At 38.5% G+C, this 25,531-nt stretch overlaps 1 protein-coding gene across 6 annotated transcripts in view; it reads right to left on the reverse strand.

The window, feature by feature from the left end:
* Positions 1-23,558, reverse strand: part of stau1 (staufen double-stranded RNA binding protein 1) — a 39,744-nt gene extending 16,186 nt beyond the window's left edge. For 3 of the 6 annotated variants that reach the window (XM_048608085.1, XM_048608084.1, XM_020527749.2), the window contains exons 1-7: positions 23,374-23,558; positions 17,080-17,347; positions 12,969-13,093; positions 10,441-10,576; positions 9,968-10,103; positions 5,593-5,764; positions 2,037-2,135 (exon numbers count right to left, since the gene is read on the reverse strand). In XM_048608085.1, the coding sequence (XP_048464042.1) occupies positions 2,037-2,135; positions 5,593-5,764; positions 9,968-10,103; positions 10,441-10,576; positions 12,969-13,093; positions 17,080-17,275 (864 nt within the window). In that variant the 5' untranslated portion in view covers positions 17,276-17,347; positions 23,374-23,558. Of the gene's footprint in view, positions 1-2,036; positions 2,136-5,592; positions 5,765-9,967; positions 10,104-10,419; positions 10,577-12,968; positions 13,094-17,079; positions 17,348-23,373 lie in introns of all 6 variants that reach the window. The other 3 variants (XM_020527750.2, XM_020527748.2, XM_020527747.2) reach the window with 1 other exon arrangement.
* Positions 23,559-25,531: the final 1,973 nt, after the last annotated feature.

A 25,531-nucleotide genomic window follows, 5' to 3' on the forward strand; every position in this document is an offset into this window, starting at 1 on the left:
AGACAAAGATGCATAGATAAGCAGTGTGGATAAGCAGAACAGAAATAAATGCAGTCATCTACTTCACATAAAACAAAAACCCCTTATCTATACCTCATGCCCTCACATCTCTTCCTCAGCAATGCAGGCAAGAAAATGGTCCAACTTTTACTGCTTCTGCTGTCTCTTCTCCCTCCCAGATGACTTTTTTGTCTCCTTCAAGAATAAACTGGATGGTGATTATAGTAGCGTCTGGTAAAGGAACCACCGCCAGCACTAGTGGCATCTGGTGTGGGATTTTGCAGACAGAATGTGGTAATTAGTACTCTAATTTCACCTTTGCTTTGCTAATCAAGTCCCATAAAGATAATCTTTCTTCATCACCTCATTTTTACAATTTCTTCTGAGACCCAACTCAAATCCATAACCCCTCCATACCCCATCTCTCAATACCAACAAGTGTTAATTAAATGACCCTCTCCACTTACCTCCTCTTTTCTATTTAACTTGCCTTCTAAAGAAGCATGTTAACTTTAAAAATCAGCTTAAGACAAATATATTTGAATTTACTAGGCAAAGTGGTCATCTCTTTCACTGCCTAAAATGGTTTTGCTGGCATAAATTATTCACTTTTGCCCAATTGACAGGGAACAGTTTCTTGAAAACTGAAGATTTAAAATTAAGAATGAATACAAGTGCAACTTGTGTGCCTCTTTCTTCCTTTCAGTTGGGCATAGTTTAGGAGATAAAATCGAAGTGTAGCATATAATTAGTATACTCCCTTGCACAGGCAGGTGGGTTTGAAATAGAAAAGCAAGGTGCTCATATAACCTTAGATTTTTTTTCCAGAAATACTTTAAATATTTAAATCTAATTAAAGCATTTGAACATGCTGAGGACAACATGTCAAAGTCTAGTCCCAGGCATTGATATACCAGTGAGGCAGAGGTCGTCAAATCCAAAGGCAATGCTAACAGATATATTTAGAATAATTCGTGGAACTTGCCATTTAAAAAACAAAAAAAAATCAAATCTGCAAGATGACATTAATTTCAGAAAACTAAAGCTTGAGCATTGATGGGACTCAGCAGTCAGATTATATAACTTTGATGGTACAAACTCACTAAACGAAAATACTCAGACTGCCACTTTCAGCATTAATAGATGCTGCAAGAACTGAGTTTTCAATAAAGATGCACCCCACCTCAATTTAGTATAATGAATAATAAAAACAATCAATGTAAGACGCAATCTAACAACCAAAATGGCAAACTGAATTTGGATTGTGGAATTTGAAATGCTTAACTTTTCCAGTTGGACCTGACTAAACAGTATTGATGTATCAACGGAATATTTTTCTTCACTTCCCAACACTTTCTGTCCAGTGGCTTCAGTTAATGTTCCATGCACTTCTAAAAGATTTAATATGTGGAGGATAGGCACGAGACAAGAAACTGTGCAGCACACAGACATCTCAGCCACTGTTGTTGTGAATTCTACTTATACAAAAGGGAAAAGTTACATGGTACTGAAAGTCTCACCACACAGCCCACACGACTAAGCAGAAGCAGCAAAACTAAACACCAACATATTACTTTTATGAATATTTGAATCCTGACCAACACAAGGAAGGCCCAAATAACATAGGACCACTGGGAACTTCAGTACCCTTGAAAAAAACATTTCTGGCATCCTGTATCTTGCTGTAATTGCTATAATTGACCAGGAAGGCAAGTGATTCCACACTGTGATACACTGAATATCATGATTTTTCCACTGGCAGATAATTCCAGAGGCAGTTGAAACAAATTTTTGAGCTGACCCAGCAGTAAGATGCTTTCTCTAATTATGAAGCATTTAGATTGTTTCCACAGCTTTCACTTCCTAAACCAAGTAGTGTCCAATTTCTTTCATTGCATTTCAAAAAAAACATTACAAGGACAAAATTTAATCATTTCAATATCAACTTATGAAAGGTTTCATGCAGCTAGATTTTGCCAAGAACCAGAAAGTTTAATTGATATGCTAATTGATTAAGCCATTTGTGAAAACCTTACTTCAAAGTTCACAGGCATATTTCTTTTCAGTGCAATCTCAAAAACTTGGCTTATTTCAGATTTATTGAGATCATCATCATCTGTTTCTTTTCCATTGATCTGAAAGGAAACATTCCTGTAGTTACTAGCATGAAATGTGATAACAGAAATTTTTAAAACACTTCTTTCATTCACGATCATGGGCATGAAAAGCATTTGAATTAATTAAAGTTTGTTACCTTCTATGATACTACAATTCAACTCAGAATTTTTTCTGAAAATATTATATTGAAACTATCACTAGTGTGTCTGAACTACCTTAACTGACGTGGAATGCCACCACTCAACAATTTGACTCAAATTTGTGTTTCTTTTTTTCAAAAGATGTTAGATTTAATCTAATCTCACTCTGCTGCTTGTTCTTCAGAGGACAAGGGAGTTTGCAGAGAAGGGACAGCAGGCTAAGAAAGAGAGATTGAAAGGTAATTTAATACAAGGCTATAAATGTAATAAAGGATTCAAACACAAGGATAAGAATTTTAAATTGATGGCACAAGGGAAATTAGTAACCAATGGATGCAAGCACATGTGATAGATTATGGCAGCTTTTCTGAGTCATGACTAGAGTAGAGAACGAAAATCCAAGGAGGACACTATTACAATGCAAGTGACAAATGCAGAAATGAGGGTTACCTTGACAGATAGGGGGAGTTAGTCAGAGGTGGATGGATGGGTAGGCAGTCTTTTAATAGAGAATATGGAGTTGGAAGATCAGCTTGGAATCAGATGTGTAAATTACAACCAGTTTTGTTCAGTCCAAGACAATATCGGAGGAGTAGAAAGGATTGGCAGAGAGTATACAGGGCTTATATTGCAGAACAATGAGATAACAGGCAGTAGGTGTGTACTGACAAAAACATTGAAGCTGAATTGAGCCTTCGTGAAAGCCGACCAAACTTGAGTGACAAAAAAGGTAAAAGAGCAGGGCTGCAAGAGAAGCTGTTGCAAAAGATGCTTCAGCTATAAGCAGATAGTTAAGAGTAGAAATAATGAAGAGCCGTAGCACCGAGCTGCAGATTTGAAAACATTCTTACTCCTTTTAGTGGTTACTACATATATCAACATCTACTAAGTTACAACTCAATATTAAAAAGGTGCTTGTCAGCTCAATATAACCTGGTGACGTTCTCATGAATCTAAGCTTTCCTGTTCCACTCCTTTTATAGAGTCATACACCACGGAAACAGACACTTCGGTTCAACCAGTCCATGCTAAACATAATCTCAAACTAAACTAGGCCCACCTGCCTGCTCCTGGACAACGTCCCTCCAAATCTTTCCTATTCATGTACTTATCCAAATGTCTTTTAAATGTTTTAATTGTACCCGCATCCACAACTTCCTCAGGAAAATTCATTCTACATGCAAACCACCCTGTACAAAAGAATTGTCTCATGCCTTTTTTAAACCTCTCTCCTCTCACCTTAAAAATGTGTCCCCTAGTCTTGTAATTGCCTATCCTAAGGAAAAGGCAACTACCATTAACTATCTATACCTCTCATTATTTTCTAAACTTCTATCAGGTCACTTCTCAATTATACTCTCATAATTGAGTCCTCAAAATGAAACTCCAACAGCAAGCTTAACGTTTTGGAAAGTTCAACATAACTTCCTGGCTCTATGCTGTCTTTCAGGATAGCAAAATTGAAGGATTTTGTTTAAAGAAAGGCGTTATCCATTTGAGATAACAAGGTGTAGAGCTGGATGAACACAGCAGGCCAAGCAGCATCAGAGGAGCAGAAAAGGTGACGTTTTGGGTCTGGACCCTTCTTCAGAAATGGGGGAGGGGCAGGGGATTCTGAAATAAAGAGAGGTGGAGGCGGATGGAAGATGGATAAAGGAGCAGACAGGTAGAGAGAAGACGGACAGGTCAAGGAGGCGGGGATGGAGCCAATAAAAGGTGAGTGTAGGTGGGGAATTAGGATGGGGGCTGGTCAGTCAAGGGAAGATGGACTGGTCAAGGAGGCAGGGATGAGGCTGGTAAGTAGAGGTGGGGGTGGGCGTCCCACCTCAACCTCCACCTCCACTTCCTACCTACCAGTCTCATCCCCACGTCCTTGACCTGTCCGTGTCCTCTCCACTTATCTGTTCCTTTATCCATCTTCCATTCGCCTCCCCATCCCTCTATTTATTTCAGAATCCCTTTCCCCTCCCCCATTTCTGAAGAAGGGTCCAGACTCGAAACGTCAGCTTTCCTGCTCCTCTGATGCTGCATGGCCTGTGTTCATCCAGCTCTCCACCTTGTTATCTCAGATTCTCCCGCATCTGCAGATCCTACTATCCCCGCTATCCATTTGAGCTCTTGACAACAATGTACCCACATCTGGATTGAATTTTTCCTATTTTCAAGTGTGGCTAGGTACTTTTTCAAACATCCTACCTGCAGCTAATTACAACGCTTATAGAATACAGATTTAACTGTTCGCCCACACTTAACATTTCAAGAGGGGGGGTATCTATCTCACTGGACAAACCATTTAAAACATAGGCTAAACAGGCCTCTATCTGGAACCTCAATTCCAGATATGACTGGAAACTGACATCTATAAACATAAATGCAGCATTTGATATTATTACTGGACCCGTCAGATCACAGACTGAAACTTGACGTGACAGATCATATTTTTATTTGTTTTAGTTTTATCGAAATGGGGTCTCATGGAAACATAAGATTCGGCTTTAACAATAAAACAAGTTTATTAATAAAAAAAAGTAGTAAAAGGAACAAAACCATTTATAAAGCAAAACTAAAGATTTTAAAAACATAGTAAAAGTAAGATCCCATTAGTTCCAAAACTCCTTTATAAATTGAAGAGAAGAGAAACAGCTTTTGTATAGTACCCAAAGCACGACTCATTCAACATTCACATCAGAGTACCTGTATTTAACACCTTTGTAGGTTTAAGCTGTTTGTGACATCAACCTTTAAACCAGAATTGCAGATGGCTTATTCCTGGAGTTATTGTACACTTGTTTAAAAGTACCCAGTTTTAAGTAACTGCTTCAGGGTTTTATCAACAATTCTGGTCTGGGACTACACTAACAACCTAGTTCATCAGATATCCTTTCCTCTCTTCCTGGTCTACACAGCAATCCCATTCACAGCACTTAAAAACTGAAACCAACCCTTGAGAAATAAGTGCTTCTCTTAAGCTTAAAAATCCAGAAATCTCTAACAAACCATGAGACCTTATTATTTACCTTTCTAGGTCACAAAATAATCTAAAATAAAACAAAAAAATCCATTAGCGGTGCACACAAACCCATTCACACTGAAGTCAGACCATTAAAAAAAACTGTCTTAAAAGAAATCACCACGGCTGCAGAATTACTTACAAGTTATTAATTAACTTCAAACATACAAAACCTTCAGATTACTAACTTAAAAACCAAATCCAAGTTGCAATAAATGATATGAATATAAATCTCAGCTCACATGACATTCTCCAACAATATAAGCTAAATTGACTCGATTCTTTAAAACCAAGTTACATTCCAATCAAAATGAAAATACTTACAGTTGGTAATTTGGATGGCAGGGTTTCATTCTGCAATGCTTTGAGTGCTTTGGCAGCTGCATCATGTTTAGCTGCCTGCCTTGATCTTCCTTTTCCCTGGAATTGCTGATTTCCAATTACAAGTTCAACTTGGTAAGTGACTGGTCCAACAGGGGGAAAAGGGTAAAAATACCTGAGGAAAGACTCAAAGTCTTAAAATCTCAATTCTCAAAAACACCAAGCCAAAAGGCGATCATTGTACATTTATATCAGTTCTGAAGATATGCATCATTGCAGGTTATAAAGGCCTTAAGGCTGATCAAGAGGACTTCGCAAAAAAAAAAAGCACAGGGGTTAGCTTTTTAAAATTATTTCATTCTTGAATTTAACATTACACTTGGAAATAACCTTGGTTAGATCACAGTTGGAGGACTAAACAGTCCTGTTTTATATTATAAGGATGTCGACAAAGAGCAAAAAAATGCAAAATGATACCAGAATGACAAGATTACATCCATCTGTAACAGCAGAACAGACAAAGATGCTTTTCTCCAGTAAAGGCAACTGAGGAATGATCAGGTACAAGTCAAAATGTTTCTATTTGAGGGTCTGATCACAGCTAAGTGCCATAAGAGGCTACTGCATAAGATAAGGATACATGGCGTTAAGGGTAAAGTATTAGCACGGATAGAGGATTGGTTGACTAACAGGAAGCAAAGAGTGGGGATAAATGAGTGCTATTCTAGCTGGCAGTCAGTGACTAGTGGTGTGCCTCAGGGATCGGTGTTGGGACCGCAATTATTTACAATTTACATGGATGATTTGGAGTTAGGGACCACGTGTAGGGTGTCAAAGTTTGCAAATGACACTAAGATGAGTGACAGAGCAAAGTGTGCAGAGGACTGTGAAACTTTGCAGAGGAACATAGATACATTGAGTGAGTGGGCAAAGGTCTGGCAGATGGAATACAATGTAAATAAATGTGAAGTCATACATTTTGGTAGGAGTAATAGTAAAAAGGATTATTACTTGAATGGTAAAAAGCTGCAGCATGCTGCTATGCAGAGGGACCTGGGTGTCCTTGTCCATGAATCACAGAAGGTAGGTCTGCAGGTACAACAAGTAATTAGGAAGGCAAATGGAATTTTGTCCTTCATTGCTAAAGGGATTGAGATTAAAAGCAGAGAAGTTATGTTGCAGCTGTACAAGGGGCTGGTGAGGCCACACCTGGAGTACTGTGTGCAGTTTTGGTCTCCTTACTTGAGAAAAGTTGTACTGGCATTGAAGGGGCTGCAAAGGAGGTTCACTAGGTTGATTCTGGAGTTGAGGGGATTGGCTTATGAGGAGAGACTGAGTAGATTGGGATTATATTCATTGGAATTCAGAAGATTGAGGGGGGATCTTATAGAAAAATATAAAATTATGAAGGGAATAGATGCGATAGAAGTAGAGAGGATGTTTCCAAGTGAAGCTAGGACAAGAGGGCATAGCCTCAAGATTAGAGGGAGCAGATTTAAGACTGAATTGAGAAGGAATTTCTTCACCCAGAGGGTTGTTAGTCTATGGAATTCCTTGCCCAGTGAAGTAGTTGACGCTACTTCAGTAAATGTTTTTAAAGATAAGGTAGATTTTTTTTGAACAATAAAAGAATTAAGGGATATGGTGAGAACGCGGGTAAGTGGATCCGAGTCCATGAGAAGATCAGCCATGATCTTATTGAATGGCGGAGCAGACTCGAAGGGCCGGACGGCCTACTCCTGCTCCTGCTCCTAGTTCTTATGTTCTTATAACTATAAAGGTATTTGTGAATAAATTCAACAGTGAATTCAAGTTTATTTACGTGGAGAATGACTATACTATTGAATTTGTTAACAGAAAAGTATTTCAGGCAAATTATAGGTACAAAGGTCAGACTGAAACACATAGGAAATAGGAGAACTTGTTGATGGGGTTAGATCAGAGATCCAGATGGCAAGTTAAAACATTGGTGTGGGCCTGTTGGGCCAAATGGCTGTTTTTATATTTAAATAATTGGTGAATTTGGTCCAGAACTTCATTTCTAAAGATTTAGTCACTTTAAAAAAAATGAATTAATCATGCAAAGCCAGCAGAAATTTGTGAAGGAAAACAGGTGTTTATTTAAACAGGTTTGAATTATTTTGATCAAATTCCAGAGGGATGAAGAATATAATATAATAGATGCAATGTACGTGGACTTCAAAAAGGCATGAAATGCCACATCGCAACTGTGTCAGTAAAGTCAAGGCTAATGGGATAAAAGGGTCAGTAGCTTAATGGGCAAGAGGTTGTCTGACTGACAGGAAACAGTAATGGTGAAAGATGTTCTGAGGAAGGGTCACCAGACCCAAAACATTAACTCTGATTTCTCTTCACAGTTGCTGCCAGACTTGCTGAGCTTTTGCAGCACTTCAGTTTTTGTTTCCGATTTTCAGCATCTGCAGTTCTTTCAGTGTTTATTTAGTGGTGAATGATTGTTTGTGTGGAGGAAAGCAGATATTGGGGTTCCTCGGGGTCAGTATTTTTGACCATTGCTTGGAACATCTATCAATTGGATACACTTGGGTGTACCAAATGACTTGAAAACTTGTAGATGACAAAACTTGGAAGTATTGTGACATGTGATGAGCACTAACTTCAAATCAGACAATTTGGTGGAAGTGGAGTCACATAGCAGATGAAGTTTCATGTAGGGAATTGTAAAGTGATACATTTTGGTAGTGAAATTGAGAAGAAGCAACATTAAACATAAAGAGTGCAATTCTCACAGAAATTCAGGGGCAGAAGAATTGCTCAAGATAGCAGGACAGATTGGAAAGCTGTCTGAGGCATACAGGGCATTTGGATTTTCAGAAAGAGGCACTGGGTACACAATTTAGTTATGGTTCACCTTCAGAAGACAATAGTTCACCGAAAATGGAGTATGTGTCCAATTCATTGGAGGAACAATGCAAAGGCACTGGAGAAAATGCAATTAAGGTTACAAGAATGTTTCTAGATAAGGGAGACTTCAGTTAAGAGGACGGATTGGACAAATTTGCAGTATTCACCTTATGGAAGTCAAAGTTGTGAGCAGATTTGATTGGGATAATTAAAAATCACAACGGATCCTCAGAATTCAGAGCAATGCATACCGATTCAAGTTAATCAACAAAAGCAATGGAGAGAGGAGGCAAATCTCTTTTCCAAAATGTATTGATTCTGAATACACACCCTTATCTAATGAATCAGGCTTTCCAAAGGAAAATGAAGGAGAAAAGAAAATGCTAGTGCACAGGGATGCAATCAGGAAACAGGACTAACAGTGTAGCTTTAGGAGGAAGCTTGCGCAGTCCTGACAAGCCAAAAGGCCTCTTTCTGTAATCACTTCATGATTTTATTCAACCAAAGACCATGCCACTTTATACTACATTTCACATTCTATCTCTAGTCTCTCCCCCTTTCCCCTTAAACTAGTTTCAACTTGCTTCAAATGCCTTGGTTGATTTTTGACTAAAATTGAACACACTACACTGTAGTAAAAAGAGTGGGTGCTCTGCATCTAAAAGTGGTGCCAGCTTTAATAAGGGACCAAACTGAACTATCCCTGACAAGCATAAAAGATCTCACAATCCTATTCAAAAAACAATAGTGAGCTTTTCCAATGACCTAGTAAAATTTTTCATCTGTCCAACACTAAACAAAACTCAAATTTTTCACCAAATATTATACAAACTGGCAGTTTTAGCTGCTTACATGAAAGCAATGACAAGATTTGAAAAGCCACAGGTTGCAAAACCCTTTGGAATATCACAAGGGCATAAAATGGGATTTTTTAAATCACAAAGCTTCTTCTCTTATCTTACATAGATAAAAATTTTCTTTGACTGTATCCTCCCCTGACCACAGGTGTTACATAATCGGACTTCCCCAAGCCAAGCACCTGGTTATGAGAAATGATCAGCACAACTACAGGTCATGAGCAATCTGGCAAACAACAGCTTTTTTTCTGACAGCAAACAATGCTCAAAAGCAAAATATAAAGCTGATATCCCCCTACCACAAAAGCCATGTTGTAACATCCAATCACACCTTAACCAAGAACAGTGGAGAACAAGAACTGAACGCCGCAGTATTTAACCTGCATGGTGTAATTTTTTAAAAATCTGCTGGCTATTGGAAGAGCTCTTTTGATATTATATTCATTCCACAAGAGTTTATGGGCCAAGGACGTCCTGAAAGATAACAATAGCTACCTTTTCAAATAAAAAAAGTCCTTAATCTACCTTAAGAAACCTTAATAGCACTGTCCCTTCAAGCACTGTATAGTATGGATAACTAAGAGATAAATCATCCTTGCTGTGATAGGTAGAAGAGAACAAAACTTAGCAATTGATACCTTTGAGGATATGCATTATTTCTCAGCATATTGTAGGTCGGCCTTAATCCAGGATAAGGATCAATTGGTCTATAGGTTGGTTTCTTTCCCATTTTCATACACAAGGCATTCAGTTCTACTGTTGGAGTTACACTGTCTAAAAATACAAATAAAATTGTCAATTTAGTGTCACCCCTGACTTCAAGATTACATACACACTATTCAACTTGCTGTACAATATCTGGCAAGGAGTTATTGGTTTGTGAGCAACTATCACAAAGTGACAGTGTGAAAATAATTCACCAAATCAAATTCACAATGTTACTTCTCAAAATAAAGCACCTGTAGCTTTACTTTCGACTTTACATTTTAAGGAATACTAATGATTTTAATCTTGACTTTTACCAGGGTTTGTCAAAACAGTGATCAATATCGCTTCTTTCAGTGACTGTTCTACTAAAACTAATTTTTACCAGGATTTTTTGAATCATTACGTGGGGGACGAGGTGGTGGTTTTGGGAGATTGGTTTCCATCAAGGCTTTTGCAGCTGCAGCGTGTTGAGCCTTCTTAATGCTGCTTCCCTCAGCTTCCCAGTGCTGGTCACCAAGTGTCAGCTGCACTGTAAAAACCTAAAAGCAAAATTTACAAGACGTCAAAAAATTCAGTGCTAAATCATATTATGATTAATTTTAATTTAGCGTGTAGATTTGAAGTTTCATTTCAAAACAAAAATCAATAACATTACCGAAAAACCTTCTGAACTTCAAAACAGATGGATTTTGGCTACACAAATAGGATGACTTGGAGTAAGAGTAGTCAATTAGCACAAAATAATTCCTTGCAATTAAATTTTAAAATCCCCCTCAAAATGTTCTTCTTCCTTTCCAAAAGCTATTTAAAAGATAAAAACCCCACTTATCATCTCATTCAGTAAATTTTGATATTCAGTGCAAAGAAACCCAAATTTAACTTAGAATAAAAGAACAATTTAATTGAATAACACTGGAGACAGACCCTTCAGGATAACGCTCTATTGTTAATTCTAACAAATCTAAGCAATGAACATCAATCTGTCATTCAACCAGAGCATGATAACAAATCCATGCCCTGAAATGAGAACTACATATTCATCAATCAGCAGCAGTCATGAGACAAATATAACTTGGGAAACCTTAGGTGATTTCTTTCTCCAGATAACACTCTACTAAATCAAGGGACTAAATAAAACATTGTGCAAAGCTGTATAGCTTAGTGTGAATGCTCCATTCAGCCATGACAGAACCCAAACACTCCTCCTGTAATTTGATTTCTTTTGCTGACTTTATTCTTCTCTCCTTTTAGAAAAAGAAAGTACAAGTCTCAGAAATCAGGAGACACGTTCATCAAGCTTTTAATTTTTCTGACGTCCAGCATGTTGTCTTCCCAACAAATCCAATGACTGGGAACAAAAGCTTAGGCTTCCCTCCCAACCCTATGTTGTACAACAGGACCAATTTCTGGGTATATAAAAAGCAGAAAAGCAAATGGTTGGACAAAAAAGAGAAAAAACTAGAATGCAATAGAATGTTTTGTAAACTGATTGGGAGCTACTGGGACTGAGACGGTGTTAAGGAGAATATGTTAGAGAATCAATTTCATCAGATCATCAACCTTTGCCCCACCAAAATTTAAATAAAAAGCACTGCAGATGCTGGAGATCTGAAACAAAAACAGAAATTGCTGGTGAAACACAGCAGGTCTGACAGTATCTGTGGGAAGAAAGCGCGGTTATCATTGAGTCCGCTAACCCTGATGAAGAGTACCAAATCCAGAACATTAACTCTGTCCTCTTCCGACAGACGCTGCCAGAGCTGGTGAGCTTTGTAACCATTTTGTGTTTTTCCTCCCCCCCAAAGAGAGATTCTACACAGGTGGAAAATTAACTACTGATGGGGAAGTGAACAGGATGGTCCACTACCTCCCCCAAGAGGATCATAATGGACCATTCCATATTTCTTGATTCACCCTTCATCACAGGTAGCCGATGCATAGGAAGTGATATGAATGGCATAAATACCTACTAGCAGCACTTTGGCTCATTGCCAGGAGTCAGAAATTAATTAGGTGTAGAGCTGGATGAACACAGCAGGCCAAGCAGCATCAGAGGAGCAGGAAGGCTGATGTTTCAGGCCTAGACCCTTCTTCAGAAGAGTTTAGGCCCAAACCGTCAGCCTTCCTGCTCCTCTGATACTGCTTCGCCTGCTGTGTTCATCCAGCTCTACACCTTGTTATCTCAGATGCTCCAGCATCTGCAGTTCCTACTATCTCAGAAATTAATTAATTTGGATTATACAAACAGCTGTAAATCTTAAATTCCCACAATTTTGAAAATGGAGTGAAACCAAGAACGTCTGGTCCATTAAATTCTAATTGACTTCACTACAAAAGGCTTATGGGGGTGGCGGGGGAGCGCACGGGTGTGGCAGCAGCGGAAGATTTTATTCCCAAGTGGATGGAAGAGAACTTAATTTCAATTTTGTACTGAAAAGCTGTCTATTCAGCCACGTACTTCCTCATCATCAGTGTCCACATTGAGATTACTTAAACATTTGCTCTCTCACCAACACAAAGGTCAATGTACTTCAAATCTAAATTTCACTCAACCTCACCTAGTAATAAACAAGGTACAGACTCATCAAGATACAATGGTATGCACTAAATATTCAAAATTTTGTAAGTGCATCTTCCAGCCTGCCAAGTTGGATTAAATTGTTAGAAATTTTAAAATGGAAAATTGCAACCTAGAACATGGGTATCTGGACAAAAAATAAACAAGAAACTGAGCTAAAAAGTTAATTTCAGCACTTTGAAAAGGCACAAAGCCTTCGCATTGCTCTCACCCTAAATAGTTGAAGAAATTGTAGCATTTTCAACTTTAAAATTTGCAGAATACACAATTTAGTTTCAAATAAGCTATTTAAAGGTTGGGAATGGATACCTATCAAAGCCAAGAGGACAGAAACATTAATGTTTTCTACTCACCTTTGCGTGAGCTGGACCAAGTTCATTTAACAGTTTGTATTCTGGCTGAATCTTGTTGAAACGGGCTAACTCATTCACAAGACACATAGGGGTTTTCTCTTTGGGGTTTGCCATGTTTGAAGGAACTGAAAAATAAATTAAGTCACAATCTTATTTTAATATTGCTACTAAATGTTATAACACTCAACATCTTCCAAGCAGCAGTCATTTGTCAGTACAGATTAATTTTACAAACATTAAAAATTGTGAAATGCTTCAATATTCAAGATATTCAAGATACTCTTATATGCCCAAGAAAGACATTATGACCTTGCGAACAAGTGATAATGCTTTCAATAAAAATACTTACTTCTCTCACCAACTGATACATAACCACAGCCAGTTTGGCTCTGGTTTAACTGATCTGGGATGGGGTTGGCTCCCACAAAAACTCAGCACAACTGTAATTCAGCCTTTCCTTTCCATATCCCCAAAACACTCTTCCTATATACATCTGGGTAATAGATTTTCACGAGTAGATCAAGTTTATTATGAATATTATAAAACAGATAATCTTATTTCTGTTCATTTAGGTGAGCACAACCTATATTTAATAATTAACCCTGATTAGAGAAAATTGCATTCTGGAGAACATGTGGCTGTGCAAACAGCAGAATACAGTCAGAATGTGCCATAAAAGTCAAACTATTTTTATGGTATCTTGGAAGCAAGTTGATTGACTGCACATAAAGCAATTCCAGCCACCTGGCCTTTATAGCAGACATTTCAGCCCTACGTATCTGTAAATTAATTCATGAAGAAGTCTGTGGCAAGGTTGTTTGAAAAAGGCAAATCATTAGTTTCTTTGCTCCCTTAGCATATTAACTTTGAACTAGATCACTAAGACCTGTCAGTATAAATCAACAATACATTTAATGGTATACACTGATTCAACCAAAAATAAGAGGTTGGACACCTCAATAAAGCAAATTCACACAACAGATACTACATTTCCATTATTTAAAAAAATTCGCAATTTCACAAAATTTATCTCAACAAACTCTTGGAAAGGAAGTAAACTATGCTGTCCATTAACAGCACAAGGAATTGTCTCCACTTTAGCTCACATCTCCGCAGCTGGAAGTTTTAAAAATTCAAATATTGAAAAACATTTTCACATTGATGAATATATATAGAATTGTTCAAACTGTAGTGCAAACACATTGATAACAAACTAGATGAGACAATCACATTAAATAAAGTTGATTACGTTAATCACATTAGAGCCAATGAAAGGACTTGACCAAAGACATTACAAAACAAAGGAAACAATACTGCTCAGTATAAACTGTAGTTTTAACTATGTAAAAAGATTGAAAAAAAATCCAATTGCCATCTCATTAACAAAATTGTCATATTCAGGTGAACCGATCTTCAAACACAGGTACACCAGAAATTGTTCTTTTATTCAAAGTTAAATTATTAAAACTGAATAAACAGGGAAGACAGGGATGGGCGCAAGGTGATACAGCCACATTACAGGTGAAAATAGTAGTTTTGCTGGCAAGGTAGATTAAGAAAGGAGACTGAACCACGTGTTCAGCAGTTAACAGAAGTTCAACACTGAAGCAGGAAACAGTTGGAAAGATTCATGGAACCAACATGGATGGTACTTGAATATTTGCAAAATCTGTAGGCAATGACTTCAGTTTTGTTTCATCAGAAAAGGCATCTGAAGACGTCAGCAACAGCAAAGGGTGCTCTGGACGACGGAGAGCAGAAAAACCAATCATGGCTGTGCATTTGATCTCAGGCGACGTCACCAAAAGACAGCAGTTATTCAGCGTTACATGGGAGAGGGAATAAACAATTAAGGTGAGCATGCAGACAAATAAAAAGGACAAACTACTTGAGGTAATATAATGATGGTGAAATGACAACTCAGATTGGAATGAGAGTCTGACACCCAGAAAGAATATTGTACAAGAGATGCCCAAGGAGGAAACAGTCTTTGAAAATGCTGAAGGCAGTATACACGTTCATTGATTAAAATTTAAGCAAATTCATATAATCCTAACACGTATATTACTTAATGGATACCTCGTCATCACTTCACAAGTAAATAAACCACGATATTGTTAATGCTTAAATGGACAAAAACATAGGTAACAAACAATACCATAGAGGATATCCAAGCTGCTTTTTGCACTTAATGTAGCATGACGTCAGCCAAGTGTTCCACTGGTTAGTACATTTGGCTTTCCAAAGAAAAACTTTACATGCTGCATTTCCTGCAGCATTTGAAGAAAACAGAAAAAGGACAGCATATTTGCACTATTGAGAGGCAAATATCAGCAACCCAAACAACCTCTACCAATACACTGACTTTTGGGGAAGGGCCTGTCCCTATAAAATAATAGCAAAGTTAGCGATATGGTGAACAAGGCCAGAGAACAATGACCCATCCTTGTACATTATAGTGCAGAACGTACTGGTTCAATGCCACTGTTTCAAGAACAATATATGTTAGACTAGCCATTTTGTATAAAAAGAAGATAGATAAAGGTAGTCCACAAGCAGTTATGTACCTAACATCGATAAGTTACCAGGCCCAAATGATATGCATTCAAGGAAGGAGAATTGGCCACAATCCTCCTTAGATTATAGAGGTGGTATCAAAAGACCAGAGAATTCCAAATGTCAGGCCATTTGTTCAAAATAAACAGGTTGCGAGGATAAACCCAGCAACTGTAGGCCAATTAGTTTGGCCTCATGGTGGTATTTCAAACACTAACTTTATTAAATTTATTATTATTTAGACAAACGTGCATTAAGGAAATTTGGCACAGATGTGCTGAGAACAAACTGTGTTTAATTAAATCAATCAAATCTCTGGTCAGGTAACAGGGTGGGGATGAGAGTAACGGCGTTGCATGCGGATTTCAAAAAGGTATCGGACAGTGTCGCACAACAGGTTTTTTTTAAACAAATGTAAAACCAATGAAATAAAAGAGACAGCAGCAACATGAATATGAAATTGGATCAGTCGCAGATAACAGACTACTGGTGAATGACTAGTCTTTAGACTGCAGGAAGATATACACTGGGGTTTCTAAAAAGTCAATGTTTCATTTATTTGATCACCCAAGCCTGGCAGGAGAGAGGACAGTCCAAAACCTTTGAATGCCACAAGTTAGGTATTGTGAACTGAGAGGAGGATAGTGATAGACTTCAAGAGAACTTACGATGGTGGAATGGACCGACATTCAATGCAGACATAACGCAGGAGTATATATACATTATAGGAATAATGATGAAACCAATGCAAGATAAAAAGGTAAACTTTAATTAGGGTACAGGGGTAGAAGGAATTAGGTTATCTGTGCGTAAATCATTTAAGGGGACAGGTCAGGTGAAAACAGCTGCTAATAAAATGAGATCTCAAGAGTTCTTAAGTTGGGGCCCACAGCAGCAGAGGAAGGAATTATCTTAGGCCTGCATAAAATATTGCTTTAGCTCAAGTTGCACCTAGTACTGGTCATCTCACTTTAGGAAGAAAGGATGTAAAGTCATTAGAAAGACTACAGAAATAATTCATAAAAATGGTCCCAGGGTTCTCAGTCAGGTGGACAGATTGGGGAAACTAGGCATGTTCGCCCTGAAGAACAGAATTAAGAAATTCGACAGATGTGTTCAAAATTGAGGAGTCTTGATCGAGTAGAGAGGGAGAAATTGTTCCCATTGATGCAAAGATGGAGAACCAGAAAACAACAATTTAGGGTGAGTGGCAACAGAAACAAAGACAATTTTATGCAGGATCAATGCATCGCCTGAGAGTTTAATGGAGATACATTTGATCAAAGCCTTCAAAAGAGAGCTTTATAGAAACAGTTGACAAGCAAGACCAGATCAGTTGCCCTTGGAGAGCCAGCAAGGAGGTGAAGGGCATAATGGCTACCTCCGGGTAGATATTTAACACAAAACTGCTCATAAAAGCAAACAAAATATTCTGTTATTTATCATCACTTGCCACCAAGCAAATCCAAAACAAAATAAACAGCTAAATACAATTTTCATCAGTAACCTGCACATCCAAAGGCATTTTCTCCATGACTCTAACATATGTACATACCTGCAGCTGCGGTAGTGGAAGTGGCAGACATGGAAGGTAAAGCGGAGCTTTGAACGGGCCTACTAGCATTTTCTGATGGCAGAGAACCAATACCAGAAGGAATGCTCTGGCCAACATTGCTACCCATAAGAGGTTGCGATAGACTGGAGGATGAGTTATGAACTTGAATTTGAGACATTTCACACTTCCAACTCATTAACTTAGATTAGATTTATAGGAAGAATTCAGAGGTGCTGGTTAAGATCAGAAATATGCAGTAGCAGGATCTCTGAAAAACATACAAACATATCATTGTTTAGTAATGTACACAGTGTATTAACAAATAAGAAAGGTGATTCCATTACTACACTATTCCACCAATAATTTCATTCCAGAAAACACCATTTATAATTTCACATTTATTCTACAAACACTAAAAGTGCAATGTTAAATCAGTTTACAAGATCCAGACTGTAGTAATATGATTTCAGCTTGACTGATTCAAAAATTAACTTAAAGCTTTGCAACATTCACTGTAAGTAGCTCAATTCCAATTTGATTTGATTTATCCCTGGTCTCATACTGCAAGTAGAATAAATGTCAGGTCAACCAAAACAAAGAGACCTTGGGGTGCTGGTTCACAGTTCCTTGAAAGTGGATTTGCAGGTGAAGAAGGCACTTGGTATGCTTGCCTTTATTGGTCATTGAGTATAGGAGTTGGAATATCATTTTACGGCTGTACAGAACCTTGGTTAGGCTACTTCTGGAATACTGTGTTCAGTTTTGGTCTCCCTGTTATAGAGAAGGTGCTGTCAAACTTGAAAGGATTCAGAAAAGATTTATAAGAATGTTACCAGGATTGGAGGGTTTGAGCTATAGGATGAGGCTGAATAGGCTGAGGTTATTTTCCTGGACCAGAGGCTAAAGGTGACCTTATCGAGGTTTATAAAAATCATGAGAGGCATGAATAGGATGAATAAGCAGGGTATTTCCCTTGGGGTGGGAGAGTCCAAAACTAGAGAACATAGGTATAAAGGGAGGGGAGAAAGATTTAAAAGGGACCAAACGGCAACTTTTTCAAGCAGACAGTGATGTGTGTATGGAATGAGTTGCCAGAGGAAGTGGTGGAGGCTGGTAAAGTTACAACATTTAAAAAGCAGCTGGTTGGGTATATGAATAGGAAGGGTTTAGAGGGATATGGGCCAAATACTGGCAAATGGAACAAGATTAATTAAGGATACCTGGCTAGCGTGAACAACTAAATAAAACTCAAAGGAACTGCGGATGCTGTTAGTCAGGAACAAAAACAAAGTTGCTGGAAAAGCTCAGCAGGTCTGGCAGCATCTGTTTTATCCTTCACAGATGCTGCCAGACCTGCGGAGCTTTTCCAGCAACTTTGAACAAGTTGGACCAAAGGGTCTTTTTACATGCTGTACACCTCTATGACACAAAATTCCAATGAAAAATCAAAGCATAAACAAATTGCTGAGTAAACAAATATATTCAATATGTAAACAGGCCACAGATAAAGGTGTTATATTCGATTTAATTTGCTGAGTCAGGGGATTTCAATTGGGATGGTGTCAGATATTAATGATCTTAATGTGTTTGGGTCATTATCTGGTAACACTTGCTAGAAGTACTGAGCACCAGCATACCATACCAAGGAACTTCAGGAGAGGAAAAGGGCAGAAATTGAGCAAAAAAGTGGTAGGAACATCATCCTGTTTGTACTTGATTTAATTCAGTAAGGAGATCAGGTTTAGGGTCAAATGAACTTGGAACATTCTTTTCCAAAATTTCATTCTAATTCACAGCAATCTATTCAACCACGACGAACCTTTGTCTGTCTTCACCAGCATACGTACTATCAAGGCAGTGACAGCTAAAAAATTAAATCAAAGCTTAGATGCTCTCATACTAGGGAGCAAAACAAAGATCAGAAAACAGGTCGCTACCTAACAATATGTCATCATTTGTTAATTATGGCAATCAATACGCTTTCAATTTGCCTTTCCTGTGTTTTCAGAATAAGGGTAGCCTATCTAGTCTTCTCTCCAAATGGACTGATCAAAGAATTATATACTGCACCATAGAAAGGTGTGGTCTGGCCTTGCGAACCTTTGGTACAATAACCCAAATTAACCACTACTCAAATGTGTTTCGCTTCAATTATCAAATTTGCTTTTCAACACTGCTGACGTATCAACTTCCACTATCTTTTCTGACAGTACATTCCCAACCACAAAAGAGAATTGGTTTACAAAATATTTCATGTCATCTCAGATCATTTGGTCAATTACCTTAAATCCATGTACGACGCTGCACAACTGAACAACTGATCATTTTGGCATGCAAAAGTTTTTTTTTTTTTTTTAACTGCCTGTAGGAAAATCATTTCTGATTTTGATCAGTCCTATCAACTCTTAACCTCCTCTGCTCCAACAACAAAAACTCCAGATGGTCCAGACTTTCTACACACTGAAGTCCTTGACCCATAAATACCAGCATAAATCCATAGGGCAAGTCACCATATTCCTGTAGATTTGATACTAATTACTATCAAGGACTGGGTTTTCATCAAAGAAAAAAAAAGGGATGACACTTCTGAAGAAACTCCAAAAAAAACTACCAGCAGTGAAGTCCTATGACCTGGAGTGCAAACTAAGTAGGCCCTGTTCAGTAGGATTAATTATGTTAAAAATTACTTGGATATAGCATCAAAACAAAGACAAAATTTTGGAATCACACTGCAACAAAAACTGAATTTGATTTGTTTAGTCTTGGTGAAACAGTGGCCCTGCTGACCCCCTACTGTAGTTTAGTACAAGGCTAATCCAGGTTTGTGACATTGCAAAATTGATTTTCAACTGTTATCTTTATTGCAATTATGACTTTCACCAACTTTTACAAAGAACGGCGGCAAATATTTCTGGTCAGTGAATTGTTTTTGATCTAGTTCTGTTCATGGTCAAATTTCTGTAGCATTCCGTACCTACTGCCTCTTTTCAAATAACACATTTAATATCTTAAGTCATATCAGTTGTAAAAATGCGAATCAGAACGACGCTGCCTTTACTCTGACATGGCAACATAATCACACGAACATAAGATCCCAACGCTTCACTCTACTGCCTCCACCAGTGTTCTAAGTCAGTCTACCGTGAAAGATTATCTCTTGATAAGCAAAAACTTGAATTATCATTCCATCAGGACATCCTGAAGTATTTTAAAACCCATGATTACTTTTGACTGATAGCAGAAAAATTATTTACAAAAATTTTGCTTGGGAATCGTGATGGCACGCAACGACACATCAACAGAGGCTGAATGCATGGGCAAACAATTGACAGATGGAATGGATAATTATTGTCCACTTGGTAGGAAAAACAGAAACAGAATATTTCTCAAACAGCAAGAAGCTGGGAAGTAGAGAACGTCAAAAGGACTCCAGCATCCTTTTTCATGAGTCACTGAAAGTTGACAATGTAGGTATAGTGAGCAAATAAGGTGAGAAATGGTGTGCTGGCCTTAATTACAACTGCATTGAGTATAGGACAAAAACATCTTGCTGCAAATACATAACGTTTTAAATGAAACCACACCTGGAGTAGTTATGCATTTTTGTACTCTTACCAATGACATTCTCACCAAAGAGTGTGTGTAACAATGGTTCACCAAATTTCTGGAATGGGGGATTGCACTATAATGAAAGATTAAACAGACTAGGCCTTTATTTTATGGAATTGAGAAGAATGAAGTATGGTCTCATACAAACATATAAAATACACATGGGTTGACGGGGTAGATTCAAGAGGATGTCTGTCCTTGCAAGGGGAGGTCAAAAACCAGTGGACAAGAGTCGCAGAATAACGGGAGGCCATTTAGAATTGAGAAGGAATTTCTTCAGTGGGTGCTGAATCTTCAGAATACTCTGTCCCAGTGTTGTGGAAGCTTAGACAGAAATTGATACATTTCTACATATTAATGATATCAAAGGAAACTGGGACAATGCAAGAAAATGGTGTGGGGAAGATTCAGCCACAATGGTTGATGATCTCACTGTATGGGCTTCGACGATTGAATGGCCTACTCCTGCTCCTATTTCTCATGTTCTTAGATATCAAATGACTGAATAGCTAAATTTACTTCTGATAGCTTTGGTTGAAGGGAATATTGGTAGGGCATTAGGAGAGCTCTCTGTTCCATTTTTAATTTTGTCGCAGGAGATTTTATTCATTGAAATGACATATTGGTCCTTAATTAATATCACAACTGAGAATGGTTGTGTTTTGTACCAAAAATTAGAACTTTTCACTCCAAATGCAAATAATTGATTGCATAAGGAACAACCCTCGCCAAGAGGTATGGCAAATTTATTAGAAATTACAAGAGGAAATGGGGTGAAGTAAATAAGCAAAAAAAGACACAGTAAGTCATCAATAAAAAGCACAGGTGATCAAAAGTACAAGTGGGCAATTTGGTTTTTTCAGTGATTGTGCCGGCAAAAACACACTACTGGACTTAAAACAAGATAAAAGGTTCAACCACCTGTTATGTATTTAAAGCAAACAGGAATAGGAGTAGGCTATTCAGCTCAGGTTTCTTCCATCATTCAGCATCATAGCTGGTCTTTTACCACAATGCTCACTTGCCTTGATTTGGTAACTTTAATATGCTTGGCAAGAACCTAAAAAAAATCTAAATCTTGATCTTCAAAAAATCCCACCCATGCCATAGTCACTCCAAATTTTGGCTATCAGAGAACTTCAGCTTATTCAAAACCCTTGCTGACCACATCCAATCCCCCACTTTATTTGCATACCATCCTACCTTTACTGATCTATAGACACTTTAGCTAATGCAACACAATTCAAAATCTTACCTCACTGTTGAAAAGCTCTGCTTTTGCCCATCCCTACTCCTCTAACACTTACCAACCTTGCAACACATCACAGAGGTTTCCAATTTTAGTTTAGTGTCTTTTTTGGTCCCTTTGATCATCATTAGCAATTCTGCCTTTGACTATTTAACCATTCCCTTACTGCTGCTTCCCAAAACATTCCTGCTTCTTCATATCCTTTAAGCCTCTTAAAATAATCATCTTAGCCAGACTTAATGAGCACATCCCACTTTTTTGGCTCTGACACATAGCCTAGCCAAATAGCTTTAGAAATTCAGAATACATAACTTCTACAATAATGTTCAACTTCCCATTTGTCACCAACTTTCCACAAGCTTCTAATGTGTAATTGCTACACATGGTAACTTGGGACATCTGGTTACCTAATTCTGTAAGTGAAGTTTACATTTGCAAAATACCAAGAAAAATTAACACAAGCATTAACTGTGACAATTCTATAGTATAATGCCTGCACGACAATTACCATGAAACCAATATACAAATCAACACAAGCAGGAAATTAACAATCTGGACAGCACTGAAGCAGAAAATCTCAAAAGTTTAAATCCATACAGCTGTTAATTTGTGTACATTCCAACCAGCCAAAACAGAATTATAATTTACAGACCAAAAAAGCATTACTAAAAAGGTGTGTCTTAAAACAAAACGAAGCTCACAACTTGAGAGAGACCATGAAGTAATAAAACCAAAAGCAGTCGCTTGGACTTTGGAGACTATATCTGAGGGTCAGGAATGCACATGAACAGGGGAACACAGTTTGGACATCCAATACTGGTAAGCAAAGTTTAAAAAAAGATGGGAACTGTGTTCCAAACTTCCACATTAGGATGCTTGGAAAGACACAAACGGTTGATTTATCGGGGTAAAGAACTTTGCTAATGATGGTATGTGATAAGTTTACACTCCAAAAGTCTGGAATTTGCAAATTTTAGGATATTCTCAGTTGTAGAGCACGATTTAGCCAATGACAACACTTAAAGCATTTTCATTCGGACAGATAACATTTCTTTAGCATACTCGGGGGAAGGAGAGGTGGTGTTAACACTTGCACAGGATTTGCCAACTTTAGGAATATGGATGCATGATGGTCAGTATTTTGGAAAACTATGGGCCCTGAGTTTGGACTGCCCAGGTGATATGGGACAGATCAGCACTCAGAAACCAGCCGGGTTGAGTTGGTGGCCTGCCCCAGGAGGAGCAGGATCCTCACAAGGATCTCAGACGGCCCACGAGATGGCAGTGGGGCCTGGTCATCCTCACTGCAACAGACTGCCCTCCTCCAGAGCTTCTCGGCCGGATCCGCCGGGTCCCAAGTCCTGGGACAGACCGAGCGCTGGGGGCCGCTGCCCCGTAGCCTCCTCCCCGGCCTCTACTTTTCACTCGAAACTTACCTCCTTTCTTCAAAAAAGCGAGCTTGAAGCCGAATTTCTGAAGAAACGAGTCAATCCATTCGCTTGCGAAGCAGGAAAGAGGAGCCGCTTCCCGCTGCCGACACACGGCAAACACTAAAGAGAATCGGACGAACCGGCGGCGGAACCGACCTTAACCGCTTCACCTTCCCAGAGCGCCGCGCGCCACCGGAACTGACGTCCCGCGTCCACCAGAGGCCCCGCCCCCTTACTGCCCTTTAAACCGGTGGCTAGTGGGCATGTGCGGGAGACTCGACCACGCACTGTCGTCTTGGTAACATACAGCGTTTCAGTCACTTCAATCGATACCAGGGTTTATCTGATACAACACCAATGTTCAGAAAGTGCACTGTCCATGGGGATGGGCTCGACGAGGAGGTCGCTTCAACTCAAAACGTTAACTCCCTTTCTCCCTCCACAGACGCTGCTCGGGACCTGCCGAGTTTCTCTAGCGCTTTCTGCATTTTGTTTCAGATCTCCAACGTCCGCAGTATTTTGCGTTTTTTTTTACTTCGGTGCGGAGAAAATATCTCGCACTTAACTGAAGTGCGAGTGATAAGGTGGTTTGCCTCACCTCCGAGAAGTGCAAAACTCTACTTAAAACAGGGGATTCTGGTCTTTCATTTGAGAGCTGGTTGGTGTAACGTCTTTTTTTTAAAAAAAAGTCCCGAAACAACTGCGGCTGCTGTAAATCAGGGGCAAAAAAAAACCAAATAGTAGGAACTGCCGATGGTCTAGGCCCGAAACGTCAGCCTTCCTGCTCCTATGATGCTGCTTGGCCTGCTGTGTTCACCCAGCTCTACACCTTGTTATCGCAAAAAAACAGGAGTTGCTGGAAAAGCTTAGGAGGTCTGGCAGCATCTGTGAAGAAAAATCAGTTAACGTTTCGGGGCCGGTGACCCCTTCCTCAGAACTGGTTTAACGTCTAACCTGAATGACATTTCCGACAATGCAGTATTCTCTGCACTACATTGCAACGGTAACCTGATTTGTGTGCTCGAAGTTTGTGGTGGTGTTTCAATCTATTTTCCAACTGGCTCGATGAGAATGACAATAGCCCTGACTCCTTATTAGTCCTCGTATCCCCATTACCAGTTGCTCACACGGTAAGAGTTAAGACTTAAATAGCCACTCTTGTGCATCTAATATTATTCGGAAACAAAATCTGACTTATCTTTGGCGACAGTGGCCGATCTTGAATGGGATAGACGTTTGCGGATGAGGTAAGAAAAAAATTATCAAGTTTGTATTTGCAAAACTTGTAACAGAAGTAGTGAAATGAAAAATATAAATGGAAAACATCATTCCAAAACACAACTGAACGACCTGTAATTTTACTTAATAAAAAGAACATTACACTTTCACGTCCTGAAATGTTTTGGAAAAATAATGGTACGTACGTTGTCTGTTTAAGGTAATTGTTTAAAGCTAATTTTAGATCAAAATCGCACGTTTTTCATTTTGTTGCATTTCCCACCACCCTCGTTTTCACTTACATTGCTGCACATCCATCAGTTGGTGTGTACTTTCTGGATTTATACAAATAAAGTGCAGGTGTTGCTTTATGCCACAATGTCTTTCGAATGAAAAACATCAGATCAGCTAAATTTGTTAGGAATTTTTTTTTCCTGGATTTTAGTATCCTTCCCCTGCCCAGAAGACCAGCGTTTTGAGGATTGGAAAAGCTGCTAGGGCTGCATTGATGGTCATTTCTATCTTGCAACAATTGTAATAGCTGTCTTGATGGGCATACCCACCTTAGAGTAAACCACAATATCAAAATTCTGATTAGTATTCGCCATGCACTATTTATACTTGTTTTAGAGCAGCTTTGAGCTTTTCAGGAAATTTCACAATACATTGCATTTGGCAAAATTCATGTGCCAACTGCCATAAATGCTAATATAATTCAAAAAATCAATATCAGTTACTAAGTTTATAAGATGTATGAACCATCATTAAGGGTATTTTTTGTTTTATAGTTCATTGATAATTCCATAGGAGGCTGGACAATAACAATGATCCACTAAAATCCATTAAATGGTGATTTTTTTTAAAAAATCTGCGTTAACACCGATAAATCTCGTTGGAGATGAACACCAAGAATATCAGTGATTTGAACACCAAGAATATCAGTGAT

Source organism: Rhincodon typus, chromosome 19 (assembly GCF_021869965.1).
Source record: "Rhincodon typus isolate 14 chromosome 19, sRhiTyp1.1, whole genome shotgun sequence".
Classification (NCBI taxonomy): Eukaryota; Metazoa; Chordata; class Chondrichthyes; order Orectolobiformes; family Rhincodontidae; genus Rhincodon; species Rhincodon typus.